This window comes from Python bivittatus, unplaced genomic scaffold (genome assembly GCF_059951505.1).
Source record: "Python bivittatus isolate LINGU-HERP-01145 unplaced genomic scaffold, Pbiv_v1 ctg000080_np1212, whole genome shotgun sequence".
Taxonomy (NCBI): domain Eukaryota; kingdom Metazoa; phylum Chordata; class Lepidosauria; order Squamata; family Pythonidae; genus Python; species Python bivittatus.
In genome coordinates this window covers 90,753,000-90,767,987 of record NW_028277035.1, presented here as the reverse complement: position 1 = coordinate 90,767,987, position 14,988 = coordinate 90,753,000, and the positions used below count along the sequence as shown (strand labels likewise).

The 14,988-nt window shown below is 40.3% G+C and overlaps 1 protein-coding gene across 1 annotated transcript; it reads left to right on the top strand.

The window, feature by feature from the left end:
- The first annotated feature begins 6,013 nt into the window (after positions 1-6,013).
- Positions 6,014-14,725, top strand: LOC107326647 (vomeronasal type-2 receptor 26-like). Its single transcript, XM_088134730.1, has 5 exons — positions 6,014-6,160; positions 7,047-7,256; positions 9,059-9,286; positions 13,234-13,360; positions 13,815-14,725. Exons 1-5 carry the CDS (start codon positions 6,014-6,016, stop codon positions 14,723-14,725), a joined length of 1,623 nt encoding a protein of 540 aa, XP_087990856.1.
- Positions 14,726-14,988: the final 263 nt, after the last annotated feature.

Here is a 14,988-nt window from a genome sequence, read left to right as displayed (position 1 = left end):
AAGGACATTTCTGGGAAGTGGTCACTTTTATATGCCTTGAGGTAGAATGTGTTACGGATTTGATGGGTCAGTTGAATACTATCTCATCTTTATAATCTTATTCTATGTATTTTTTTTCAGTCACTGGTCAGCATTAACTAATATTAAAATTAAATTTACACTATCCCCTATTAAAAAAGTGATCCTTACAGAGTATGAAGAAAATAACTGCAAAGTGAAGTGATTACTATTATAATTGTAAAGTGATTACTATTAGTTATAGTGAATATATTTATAACTATAGATAGTATAATAATAAAGAGTGATGTGTAAGATAATAGCCATCTATTGTTGAAAACGAATAAAATAATGTACGATATTATTGCAGATAGTATACTCTCTAAAGAAGATACAAATAAAAAGTAAAATATTATTCTATGACAAAGGAATATTAAGATATAGTAGTAAATAGTACAATGTCAAATGATGACTAAATAAAGAACTAAATGTAACAGCTAACAATACAACCGTGCAGATGTCTAAATGCAGACCTTGTCACAGCTAAGTGATGTTTAGAGAATTCCTTCTGAAATTTAAAGGCTGATACACAAAAGACAGAAACATTATTTATTACCCTAGTATTACAAACAGAAAAAAGCAGAAAGAAGTCAAAGTGATCAAATGTTTTTGGTTTTAATTTGAATTTTATTTTCAGAATTCTCTGAATATTTTGGTGAATTACTTTCCAGTCCTTTTTGCATAACCACCACATACGAAAAAAACGTTTATTCTTTTCTGTGGCATTTCCCACATTTCTTATTGTATGATTTATTCATCTTGGAGATACAGTGGAATTATATACCATCCCTCAGATTGGAGCTTGATGTTACTGGATTTTTTTTTCCATAGAGCTTCCCATTGTTCCACTGTTATTGCTTCTTTGGCATTTTGTATCCATTTTATCATACAATTGTTATTTTTTTCTGTCTCTGGGTCATATTTGACCATTTGTAAATATATCCTAATAAATTATCTTGATTCTGTAAAAGTGTTTCAAATTCTGACATCTTTCTCAGGTTCCCTCCTTCTTCTTTAAGATCATGTTTTATTTTTCCAGTTATTTGCAAATATATCAACCAGGGTGGATTCCTTCCTTCATTAAGCCATTCTTGTTGTGTTGTTAGACTAAGTTTAGAAGAAGCAATAACAGTGGAACAATGAGAAGCTCTATGGAAAAAAAAATCCAGTAACATCAAGCTCCAATCTGAGGGATGGTATATAATTCCATTGTATCTCCAAGATGAATAAATCATACAATAAGAAATGTGGGAAATGCCAAGTTTCTTGAGTCCAGATGGATCGTGTTGGCATCTCTTATCAGATCTTTCTTACTGTAACTCTCTTTATCAAGGAAAGCATTTGACAGTGATCCTTGTGGTGAAATTGTTGGTCTTAGCCTTGCTTTTAAGGAATTCCTAATGTTTAACAGATTTTCACTTAGAATATGTCTCTTCAAATGGTTATCTTCTTTTGTTTCATTATACCACAAGTACCTGTGAAATCCATTGGCCAAGCCTGCTCCTTCTATAGTTGATATTGTAACGTTAAGACATTTTATCCATTCTGTTATTCATGATAGACAGCTTGCTCTAGAAAATAATCTGAGTTTGGGAAAAACTAGTCCACCTCTCTCTTTTATGTCTTACAAAATTTGGAATCTTACTCTTGATTGTTTTTCCCATTCCATATAAGCGTATTAATTGTCCTTTGCCCAATCCTGCAATTTTTTATCTGAGATTTGACGTTGGAGTTTGAAATAAGAGGTTTATCTTGGGTAATACATTTATTTTTGTTGTCACCAAAGGTGCTAGCCATGAAAGAATTAACCTTTCCCTCTTTTCAAGATCTTGTTTCATTTCTTTCCTCAATTTATCATTGCTTTGAAATTTGTCTTATTGCATCCTGTCAGATAAAGTCCTAAATATTTTACTTGATCTTTTGTTTTCTCACACCAGTTTATCTTTTCACATAATTATTTTCCTTGGAATTAAATGCCTTGTTATTAACTTTATTTCGTATCCCAAAAAGCAATGAAAATCTTTGATTTACTTTCATCATCTGTCATATGGAGCTTTGTGGTTTCATAATTGTTAATAGTACATCACCTATATAATTTTCATCTTGTATTTTTCTCTTTGAATTTTGATCTCAATTGTCTGTTTATTTTTTCGAATCTTGTTGGCCAAGACTCGGGCATTCATTTGGTTTCCGACCGGTAACAAAGAAGGCCATTCTAAATTGTCAAAAGCTTTTTTCCACATCTTGTAATACTACTTCTGCCTACTTTTTCTTAATGTTCATAAATTCTAGTGCATTGATGATAAATCTGCTGTTACCTTTCATTTTCCTTTTTGGAAGGTAAACACTCTAATCTGTATGAATAATGTCGCAAATAGAATTCCTGATATGTTCAGCTAGTATAGTAGCAAATAACTTGTAATCAAATTTAGTAAAGTTGTTGGTCCCTATGACTCGGGTTTCTTTGGGTGATTCCCTTTTTTTGTGTATTAACATTATATATGCCTCTTCTCAAGTCTTGGGTATTGATTTCCTTATTTGAATTTTATCCATTCATCTTCAGTAGTGGTTCCACTAGTTCTTCTAGCTTTTAATAATATAGGACCATCATTTAACCAGGGAGTGGTGCTCTACTAATTTTAATCTTCATAATTGCTTATTTAATGTGTTGTTATCAATTTGCTTAAGGTTTCTCTGTGTTGTTCAGTAAATTCCTTAAGCTCTGAGTTTTCAATATATGTTCCCAATTTTCCTCTGTGAATGTTTTGCCTGGTATATAATTTCTTCAATTTTTTTCAACTACTTGTGTTATTTGTGATCTTCTGTATAATAGTTTGTTCTCTTTCTCTATCCCTGTTATCATCCTTCTTTCTTTTGTTTTTCTAATCTGATATGCCAAAAACTTGGTTTGTGTGCAGTTTTAAAATGATTTTGTTTGCCATATTTTATCTTCTTTTGAAGTTCTGCCATTTCAACTAAATCTAATTGTTGTTTAACTTTATTTCCCTCATTCCATGCTAGTTGATCTGGACTGGTTTTATGAATCTTCCTTTATTTTATTCTTTAATTGTGATTTCCAGAGAGTATGTTATATACAACTCAATTCATGCATCCTACGATTATTATTTCCTCCTCTGCAATTCCTATAAACATCTGGAAGAATCTTTCTTGAATTGTTCCTTATCTGTAGTTGGAGTACAAATGGATGCCAAAGTTAAAAACTTACATTCTTTTCTTAATTTTAGGATGAAATGTCTTCCTTCTTTGTCTTTTGATTATTCTACTACTTCCCAGAAAGGTGATTTGAGCTAAAATGCTATTGATTCCACTTTCCTTTGTCTTTCCTGATGCTGTAAAATCCTGACCTACTTTTTTTGTTTCAACAAATTAACATGGTTTTGCTTTCTATGTGTTTCTCGCAGACAACCAATATCAGATTTAGATGCTTTGAGTTCATTAATAATTAATTTTTATTCATGAGGTACATTTAGTCCATTTACATTTAGTGAGATTAATGTTGTCTTATCCATTTTAGTTTTCATTTAATATTGGGGCTACACAAAGTTTCTCCTCTTTAGCTCCAGCATCCTTCTCAGCCCCAGACAGTTCTTTGTCTATTGAGTCCTGAGCAAGTCAACCTTCCACATTAGGAGGAGGCTCAGATGGTTATATTTTCCATTTCCAAGAAGACTGTCCAGAGCAAACAGATTTTTCCATCAGCATCTGATTTGCTTGTGTCTTAAAACTCCTGTGAGAAATGCACATTCTTTCCTTTTTCTTAGCACTCTTGGAGAGACATCTTGAAATATTTAGATCTGATGCCATTCTAGAGTAAAGGGTGTCTCAATCTGCTATTGTAAATTTGGCATCTCTTTGTTCTTTTATGTAGGAATCTGTCTTAGGGAACTTTTCTTTTTATGCCAATGCAGAATTTATCCTGAAAGCATTTTCAAAATCTGCAAAATCTTGTATTTTTAGACAATTTTGCATTAGCACTTGGAACTGACCTTTGAGGTCCTTCTCTTAAAAACTTCTGGAACAGCATTTTTCTTGCTTTTTTTTTTTTTTAATGGAATAATTTTTCTTGTTTTTTTTTTTTAACTCCGAGATTTATGGCATGTTGTTTCCCACACTCTTAGCAATAACTGTAATCTCTGATTTAGATGAGATCTCATAATTTCCATATCTGCTTTTATACCTGCTTTAATTTCATCCACCTTAATCACTGCCATCTGTTATGAAACCTGAAGATTTTCATTCAACCCCTTATTTGTGGGGTTAAGTTCTTGAACATTTGTTGCAACATATCCAAGTTTTTCTTCCCCTTCCCTTTTCTTCCTTTCTTTTGACATCATTCATTTTTCCCTTCAATCTTTGACAGTAATGAAAATGTACTGCCTTCTTATTGTACTGCTCTAATCGTACAATTCTGTTCATTTTTTCCTTCCTGTATCTATAAAATGATGGATCAATCGATGGGATGGTAGGATGGGGTGGGACTTCTACTAATACTTGCCCTTCCCTTCTATTCACATACTTTGCCTTCTTTACAATCTACTGACTATTGCCATCTTCCTGCAAACAATCCATTCCAGAACCAAATTAGAGATTACGCTTCTCTTCCCTTCACCTCTCTGCTACTTCATCAAAACTGAACAGATTCATCCAAAATCTATACAGAACTATATACAGGCTGTGTTGATATGTATATACACGTAAACAAGATCAAATAATTTTCATTCATTTTTTAGCCTGTAATGCTCACTGTCTTTAGAATCAGCTCAGAATCCCTTCAGAAGGTAATCAAAATAAATATATTTGTAATCCAAATCAGGAAGGTGATTTTGATTGTATTATCCAAAACAACAACAATCGAACCATTAGTTCTTTTGGAGAGCCTTTAAAGTTCTCTGCTGAAAAGGAAATGGAGACGGGGGTGACAGGTTTTGGAACAGAGACAAATGGACCACAAGATACAGCTAAGTATATAAGGAAATCTTCTCCTATTTGTAGGGTGGTGGTAATGCCACCCTTTCTTCTCAGTGAGATACTCAGTGAAGACAAATAAAGTGCAAATTCCTGGCTTGGGTTTTGCCAGAATATTTCCTTTCAAGTAGTCATACAACTAGCAGTCAAAGAAATCCTGTAGGAAGTACTCAACAAAAAGAGAATTATTTAACAGAAACCTGATTGTACTTTTCCAATGTGGATTTTAAATTTTAAATAAATTCATCCAATTGTGAAGATACACAACCCATTTTGATACCTCCTATAAGAGTATGGAAGGCTACCCCTGTAAGATATAATTTAGAGAAAATAATAGTTGGGGTCAGGTCGAGGGCTTCCAATGGGGATCACACTGAACCTTAAAGAAAAAGATTTCTTCCTGATCTTCATCTTGGACAGAAGGTCCCTCTTGCATCACTGATACTTTTCTTCTGATTGGAGCACCCAGTGAAGGCCATCAATAGGACAGGCCCTGTAAATAAAGGTTTCAGCAGTTCGCTAGTTATCAATGGAGCAATAAATGTTTGCCAGCAGTTCCTCAGTTGCAATGTAGTGAGAGTGACCTCCTGCCCCTTTCTGCCCCTCAGAAGATTGCCCAGATATCCTTGACATTTCAGAATTATCCATTTTATTGCTATTTCACTGATTTCACATTATGGCTTTAATGACTGTCCTAATTATAGTAATGTTAGAAATCCAGCTGATCAGTTATAAATTCCCTTAAAGCAATGTAACATGAAGACATTTTGAAATGAAGATGAAAATTCAAATTGAGGGGAAGACCTAATAATATATCTTATCTTACAGTCATCGCATAACTTGGTGGCATGTCCTGCCCTTCATCTTTACCATTCATGAGATCAACCAGAATCCAAGGCTCTTACCCAACATCAGCCTGGGCTACAGCATCTATGAGAACTTCTTGAGTGCAAGAATAACATACGAGGCCATGATAGACTTGCTTTCTACAGGGCAGGAGAATGTCCCAAACTACAGGTGTGGAAAACCAAAAAATCTGTTGGCTGTGCTTGAAGGGACTGATTCTGAGCTCTTTAACTGTATTTCAACCATGCTGAGCATCTACAAAATCCCACAGGTATGAATGGATGATGAAGCCTATTCCACCGTGTATGAGTATGTGCTGCATATCACCCAATAAATGGAGCCAGATGACAGAGTTTAAAGGACACCTGAAATAGTATTTTTCCATTATGCGTCCAAATCCTTCTTTCTTCTCTCTGGCATCAGTGCACAGAATGCACTGCATCTTTTTGAAAGATATACTGGTTTTGCAGAGTTTCCCTTTTTTGCCTCTGAATTAGATTCAGATTCAGGACCTTTATTCACATCTGAGCTGAAATTCTTTCAAACATCCTCTCAATGAAATTTTCATCCCCTTTTCCAATCCCACTCATGCCTCTTCTTTCTGCCTTCCAGTCACTGCACTCAGCTGAACCCACCAAGAGAATGGGTGGCAAAAAATTATTATCCCCCTTAATCCATTCACCTCCAAAGGACACCTGAAGGAGTGTAATAATGGGAAAAGGAGAACATATTACATGAAGAAGGTGTTTCCCCACTTGCAAATAAAGAAGATTCAAACATGAGAGGTGACATCTTTTTGTCTCCTGAATTCCCAGGGCATTGTCTTGTCCCCAATCCAGATGTGAGACATGCATAGCTGAACAGATGTTACAGGAGTATGTTGCCTTTTCTTCACACATGGTCTAAGGAAAAATTCAAGGTGTGTGAAACCTGGTATATTTCTCCTTTCCTGACCTTGGAGGGAAGTCAGCTAACAGGTTCTGACTCTCAACCCAGAAAAGTGATACAAGAGAGAGAGAGAGAGAGCACATTCCATGGTTGCAACTCAAGGGCAGACAGAAAGAATTTCTCTGCAAAGGGGAAAGGCCCTTAGATTTCAGCACTCCTTCTTCTCTCCAAGAGGAAGAGAATCACCCATCTTTTCTCTTTCAACCTAGATCAGCTACGGGGTCATCAGCCACATTCCTGAGCAGAAACATCTTTTTCCTTTCTTCTACCGAATGATTCCAAAACAAGAGCCTCCTCACTTGGCCATTGTCAAGCTGCTCCTGCATTTCCGATGGATGTGGATCGGCCTCTTTGCTCCAGACAATGAAAACGGGGAAAAATTCAGAAATTCGTTTGAGCTCGTGGCCATAAAGGAAGGGGTTTGTGTTGCCTTCTCAGAAAAAATCCCGTTGCATGATAAAGAGAGAAAAATGGGGAAACTTCTTCATTATGTCTACAGTGAAGTAAAAGTTATTCTATGTCATTTGGACTTTCAGGCCTCAATAGTCCTAGCATCAGAAATACCAATATTTGAATATCATCCAAAAGGGTTTGGGGAGAAAGTGTGGATTGCTGCTGCTTTGACAGACATAGGGGTCAGATCATTCTACTTCCATGTTAATCTCTATCATAAACATCTTTTGTTATCTTTGCCAACTCAGGGCAGACAAAGGACACCATATGATCATTTTTATTTAGATACCCTTAGTATTGATCAGTTTGAGAAGACAGCATTTCAGTATTCCCATTCAAGCCTTGCGCTATCCAAAAAAGTTTGGGTAAGATTCACAGAAAAAGAAAACTGGGAATTTCCACCCCATGATATGGTTGAAAGAATCCTCTCTGAAGATGCCTCCAGTATACCCACTGCAATCCAGGCTGTCTCCATGGTCCTAAATGCTGCCTATTCCTCCCAACTGAATAGGAGGAGGATGCAGGTTGGAGACCATCTCACACCCCAGATGTTGCAGCCATGGCAGGTAAGACTTATCCTTTGAGGTTCCACTGATGGCCCCTCTTCAATTCTTCTGTTATCTTTTGGAGATGGGAAAGACAGGACATGGAGTGTTTCCAACATCAGTTGTCCAATTTCTAGTGTTTCTTCTTACCAGATACAAAGGCTTAGAGAAAGAGAAGTAGGTGGAGATGTTGTTACTGAATCTTCCAAACTGAACAAGTTGTGCTGGTTTGACATCACTTGGTACAGGGAATGCTGTCTCAAAAGAGAAAACAGCTCTATCTCCATTTGAAGATTAAATAATCACCACAATGACACAGTAACCACTTTGTTCTCTCTTGATCATCTCACATTGACCTTATCTCACTCTTAGACCAGAAGATTGGTTCTCATTTCCTGTCCTGCTACAGCAGGAAGGTCTTACATCTATGACTCTGCTCAGCAACTTCAGGAAACAACGTCAATTGGTCTCTCTCTGACTGAGGCCTGTTGCTCATAGACTGGCACCCACCACCACTATTTTTCTTCTTCATGTGCCCTCTCAAGGAGGAGCAGATCCCAAGGCCTTTCCCTGCTCTTCCTTCTTCCCTCAGAAATAAGCATAAAACAAGGAAGAGGGACAGCTATGCAAAGCTGAAGTCAAGGAAGGTGAAATGGTGCAAATCGGAATTTTCATGAAGAGAGAGACTGAAGCTGATCACATCCTTTTAGATACCCAAATATTAGCATGTTTCCTTCTGGTAAATGATGTGGAAAAGGCGGGGTGGTGGTGGATAGCATAATTTGTATGGTGGGTGGGGAGGAGATTTGGAGATCCATCAAAGAAGGTAGAAGAATCCCCACCAGGGTACTGCAGATGGTCCAAACATGAGATAGAGTTGATGTTCCAGAAAAGCCATATTGGGACACTGATGCTTTTGATTACAGAAGGAGAGGCTGTCATTTTGACATCAGTGGTAAGGAAACATCCCTAGTGATTCAGTCAATTTACAAAGCATCTGATTGCTGAAATCCAAACATGTTTCTAACCTGAGATTAGGAATTTCATAAAAGAGAGCAGGCCAGAGTGATCAACCAAAAGGAGAGGGAGGGAGAATAAATCCTTGACTAGATTCTGCCACCCAACATTTCCAGACAGACACACTGAGCTGAAGCAGCCTAGTTTTGACTCAGGGCTCAAATGGGAATATAGAAGGTACATAGGGATTCTCCATGTCTTTCTAGCTTCACCCTTTTCTGAGAGAGTTCCAGTTTTATAATCTTTCAGGAGATGACGTTTATTTGGATGAAAATGGAATTCCTGTTATGGATTTTGATATCATACACTGGGCAGAATTTCCCAACGGGTCTAATGGTGGAGTAAAAATTGGAAAGATAGAAAATGTGGCCTCTTCAGAAGTCAAGCTTTTCATCGATGAGAATGCCATCATATGGCCAACATCATTTAAGCAGGTAGCTGAGTCTGCTTGTTTCTGCCTTTTTATTACTAATCTGCTCCCATACATCTCTCTGAAATTGCAGTTTACCAGCCTTTCCACTGTGATGGAGTGTCCATTTTAGAAAAAGAGCATGTTAGAGAGTCCATTTTAGAAAAAGGAGACTCTCCTATTTCTCCTGGACCTCTTAAACCCCTAATGCCAACTGTGGGAAGGCCAGCCTTGTTCTGGAGCAGGATGGCAAATTTTATTGTTTAGTTTAAGGCTGGAAGTAGGCCCACAACACCTTTGATGGGCGGAAGAAGTAAATGCATCTCATGTGCCTCCAGCCTTTCTCAGAATTAGAGTCCAATTTGAAATTTGGCTAGTAGAAAATAGAAATTCAGAAGATCTATTTTATTTATTTATATATGACATTTGTCACTGCCCATTTTGTTAAAAAGTGACTCTGGGCAGTTTACAGAGAAGTTAAAACCAATTACAATACAATATAAAAGCAGTCTTAAATAAATAATAAATACATTCCAAGGATTGATGGGATTGGCGAGTAGCTCAGGGAACATCATGAGGGTGCCAGCCAACCCCAGGATTGATTAGAACTCTTATTGCCCCATGCAAGCTGGCAAAGCCAGGTCTTTGGTCCTTTCCAGAAAGCCGGGAGGGTAGGGGCCCGCCCCACCTCTGGGGGGAGAATATTCCAAAAGGCGGGGACAACAGTGGAGAAGGCTCTCCTCCTGGGCACCAGCAGACAACACTCTCTTGCTGACGAGGTCCGCAACATGCCCTCTCTGCCTGACCAGGTGGGACAGGTTGACATGATGGGGTGAGATGGTCCCTCAGGTAACCTGGGCATATGCGATGTAGGGTTTTAAAGGTGATAACCACCACCTTGAATTGGACCCAAAAGCAAACTGGCTCCCACAGCAAAGGTGTTATATGTGCCATCCTTGGGGCACACAAGGTTGTCCATGTGGCCACATTTTGAACCAGCTGTAACTTTCGGATACTCTTCAGGGGTAGTCCCATGTAGAGTGCATTGCAATAGTCTAACTGAGAGATGACCAGAGCATGAGTGACTTATTGGACAGCCTCTTGATCCAGGAAAGGGTGTAACTGGCACACCACATGAAGACGGGCAAAGGCCCTCCTGGGCACAACTGCCACCTGCTCCTCAAGCAGGAGTTGTGAGTCCAGCATGGCCCCCAGATTTCGTACTGGGTCTGTTTGGGGCAGTGGAATCCCATCCAAAACCAAAGATGGTAAATTCTCAGATACAGAGGGGCCTCCAATCCCCAGACACTACATCTTACCAGAGCTCAGCTGAAACCTGTTGCACCCCATCCAGACTGCCACTGCCTCTAGGCACAGAATGGGTGGTCACGGCATCACTCATGTCATCCAGGATGGAGATGTATAACTGGGTATCATCTGCATATTGATGATAGCTCATCCCATGGTGGAGGATGATCTCACCCAGTGGTTTCATGTAGATGTTAAAAAGGAGCAGAGAGAGTACCAAACCCTGCAGCACACCACAAAGGAGGGGTTGTGGGGTAGACCTCTTGCTCCCTATTGACACCGATTGGGATTGACCTTGGAGGAAGGAAGAGAATCAGTGCAAAACTGTGCCACCCACTCCCAGCTCCCCAAGTCAGCCCAAAAGGTTACCATGGTCAATGGTATCAAAAGCCACTGAGGCATCAAGAAGAGCAAGGATGGGTGCACTACCCCCATCCTGCTCCCACCAGAGATTATCCATGATTGCAACCAATGCTGTTTCCAGTCCTTAAACCTGACTGAAAAGCATCCAGATAATTCGTTTCCTCCAGGATCCTCTGGAGCTGCAACGCCACATTCCATAGAAAGGGGAGGTGGGAGACTTTATGAAAATTGTCCAATATGATGGGGTCCAGTGATGGTTTCTTGAGGAGGGGATGCACCAGCACCTCTTTAAAGGCAGCTGGGAACACTCCCTCTGTCAAGGATGAATTCACCATCGCCTGGAACCACCCACATGTCACCTCCCAAGTAACCTTAACCAGACAGGAGGGACATGGATCTCGTTGACAAGTAGTGGTACTGACCGCCTGGAGGACCTTGACCACCCCTGGGGTTCAACAGGGTCAAACTGTTCCCAGATAACAGGGTAAGTCCATACCCTGGGCTCTACAGACCATGCCCCATGCTTGGCATCCAACTGGGACTGAATGTGATTTTATCCTCCAGATGCCCAGAAAACTCCTCTGTGTGGCTTTCTAAATGGGCCACTGGGCCACCCTTTCCCAAAAGGGATTGGTGATCTTAAACAGAGCCACTGGGTGGCTGCAGATGCAATAAGAGCACAGAAATATTGATGTTTTGCCCCTCTTAATGCCACAAGTTAGGCCTTAATTGTGGCTCTAGCCTGTGTTCAGTCTTGTTTCATCCTTGTTTCCCTCCAGGCATCTCTTAATCCTTTCATGACCCTCAAATCCTCCATAAACCATGGGGAGGGTTAGGCTCAATGGGTTGCATGAGTTCAATCTTGTCCAAGGCCATGGCTGCTTTCCTGTTCCAGGTAGCAGCCAAGGCCTCTGCTGGACTGTGCAGCAAACTCTTGGGTATAACCCCCAGTTCCCTTCAGGACCCAATTGGGTCCATCTGTCACTGTGAGTGGACTTGTTGAATAGGTCTCGCTTCCCTGCAGAGGGGGATAGCATAGCAGAATCTCAAGGCCACCAGGACATGATCTGATCATGACAAAGGGGCAGATGTAATTCCCCCTTCAGATCACATTGCCACTGCTCTGACAAGAAAACCAAGTCCAGTGTGAGACCACTGTCTGAAGTCAGGTCATGAATAATCTGGGACAGGCCCATGGCCGCCATGGTGGCCGTGAACTCCCGAGCTGCCTCTGAGGCATGCCCAAGGGATGGTACATTGAAGTCCCCCAAGAACATAAGCCTGGGGAACTCCACCACCAGCCCCATGATGGCCTCCAGTAGCTCAGGTAGGGAAGTCGCTATGCAGCAGGGAGGCTGGTATAGTAACAACAATCCCAACTGTTCTCACAAGCCCAACTTCAGGAACAGGGTCTCACAACCACCTACTTGTGGAGCAGCACCCCTGAAGGCCAACAGAGATTCCCGGATGACAACTGCTACCCCTCCTCCGAGATTTATGTTGGAAGAAGCAGAGACTGAGGACAGGTTATGCTTGATGCTGTCCTAGCAATTACCAAGATAGAAGCAAGCAACCTTCTACTTCACGTGCTTTGGACTACACTTCCCACAGTTTCTTAGCATTGGCCATTCAATCTGAAGCTGTTGGGACATGAGGGCCAAACCCCAAATTACCATTTTTTACAACAGGAGAAACAAGACTAAAGGTAACTGGGCAGAGATGCCATCAGCTACTAATGAATGTTGAATAGACTCCAGAACCCAATCCTATTAAAACTGGAGTGCTCCTTGGGATTCTTCAGAAAAACAGGATGAGGCTAGAAATTAATTTCTGGAAAAAATTATCTTCATTATATTTTCAAAGTATATATGAACTGGCCGTAATTGGCATGTACTGCAGAATAAGGATATTTGACAAGTATAGGTCCTTTAGCACCTTGAATTAAAAAAAAAATTAAAGTTCTTGGAAGATTTTCAAACATTGTTACTATCCAGGAGGACCTTGAGGGCAATCTCTTCTGCTCATATCAAATCCTGTTCTTAGAAAGGAGCCAAGAATTCTTGAAGGATAAACCCACTTCAGTGGCTGAGCTCATCCATTCTATTAAGCCATCCTGAGATTTGATTTCTTTCCACTCGCAATAGTTTTTGTAAGTTTGCACAATATGTGAATCATATTCCACAAATGGAAGTTAAAACCAACTATGGCTTAACCCAGTTTGTAAATCTAGCATGGAGCTAATTTCCATTCATAGAAATAATCCCCTTAAAATAGGTTACCCTGGATTTTCTTTATATTTAGGAGGTGCCGTTTTCTAGATGTACTTCAAGTTGTCTCCCGGGATACAACAAACTCAAGAGAGAGGGAGCACCGGTTTGCTGCTATGACTGTTCTCCATGTATGGAAGGAACAGTCTCCACCCAGGAAGGTAGGTGACTCAGGAGCAAAGAAGGAGCACAATCCAGGTCCATACCAGGCCTGATCCCGCTGAGCTCCCAAGCAAAGTCATCATGGCAGTCTTTGGCAGCCATCGAGTCTGTCAAAGGCCGCCATGCGCTCGGGGACCCAAATTTCTACTAACAGGGCAATCTCTTTTTCTCACAAAATGCCCCAGAAGCCAGACCTTTGTGTTGGAGGTGTGTGCCAGCCTTCCTGAGAGTGGGAATCAGATCTTAGCATTGATCCACTGATCAAAAAGCAGTTTTTAAAAAAGAAAAATCAGCATATTTTTAAACAAATGAACAGGTAGTGTGACAAGGAGGGAACTTAAAGTAAACCTCTAATGCTCTGTCTATACCCTGCTACATATGGTGGTCAGTTAATCATAAGATGATGAATGCCACTGACCACACAGATTTACAGCAATTATTTCTGTTTTTCAGATGCAGCTCACTGCGAAAAGTGTCCGGATGACCAACATCCCAATAAGAAACAAGATCAATGTGTCCCCAAGGCTATAAGCTTCCTGTCCTATGAAGAAAACTTAGGTCTCACTCTGGCTGTGCTTGCCTCTGTTTTGTCTCTAGCCACTGGCTTTGTTCTGAGAATCTTCATCAAATACCGAGAAACTCCCATAGTCAAAGCCAATAACCGGGACCTCACCTACATCCTACTGGTCTCCCTCCTGCTTTCCTTCTTGACTTCCCTGCTGTTCATAGGTCGCCCCAAGAAAGTGACCTGCCTCCTCCGACAAGTCACCTTCAGTGTTGTTTTCTCAGTTGCCGTATCCTGCTTGCTGGCCAAGACTGTCATGGTGGTGGTGGCATTTCTGGCCACAAAGCCAGGCAGCAGGATGAGGAAATGGCTGGGGAAGAGTCTGGCCAACTCCATCATCTTGTCCTGCTCTGGGGTTCAGGTGGGTATCTGTATCATATGGCTGGGAATCTCTCCCCCATTCCCAGATTCTGACCTGCATTCCCAACCAGGACACATTGTTCTGCAATGCAATGAAGGCTCAGTCACCATGTTCTACATTGCCCTTGGCTACTTGGGCTTTCTGGCTGTCATCTGCTTCTTGGTGGCTTTCATATCCCGCAAGCTGCCAGGGAGCTTCAATGAAGCCAAGTGGATCACCTTCAGCATGCTAGTTTTCTGCAGCGTTTGGGTCTCCTTTGTCCCCACCTACCTGAGCACCAAAGGGAAATACATGGTGGCTGTGCAGATCTTCTCCATCCTGGCCTCCAGCCTGGGCTTACTGGGCTGCATCTTTTCCCCCAAATGCTACATCATTATCTTGAGACCTGACATGAACACCAAGGGGCATCTGATGATGAAAAAGAATGAGGGGGGCTGAGTTTGATACTTACTTTTTGTAGTGTATGCAGTTGAAAACATTTTTTTTAAAAAAATAACTTTATGAGAAACATTTAGTCACTTAACATTTGGGGTGATAATACAGTATAAAGAATATAGATACTAAAGAATCCGACACTTAAATTTAAATTCTTTAAAAAACATATAAATAATGTAAGGAAAAAAAAATCTTTAGCAAAATTTCATCTTCCCTTTCATTATTCCCAACAATTAACCACTTCTCAGAAGTTTATACTTTCCTTT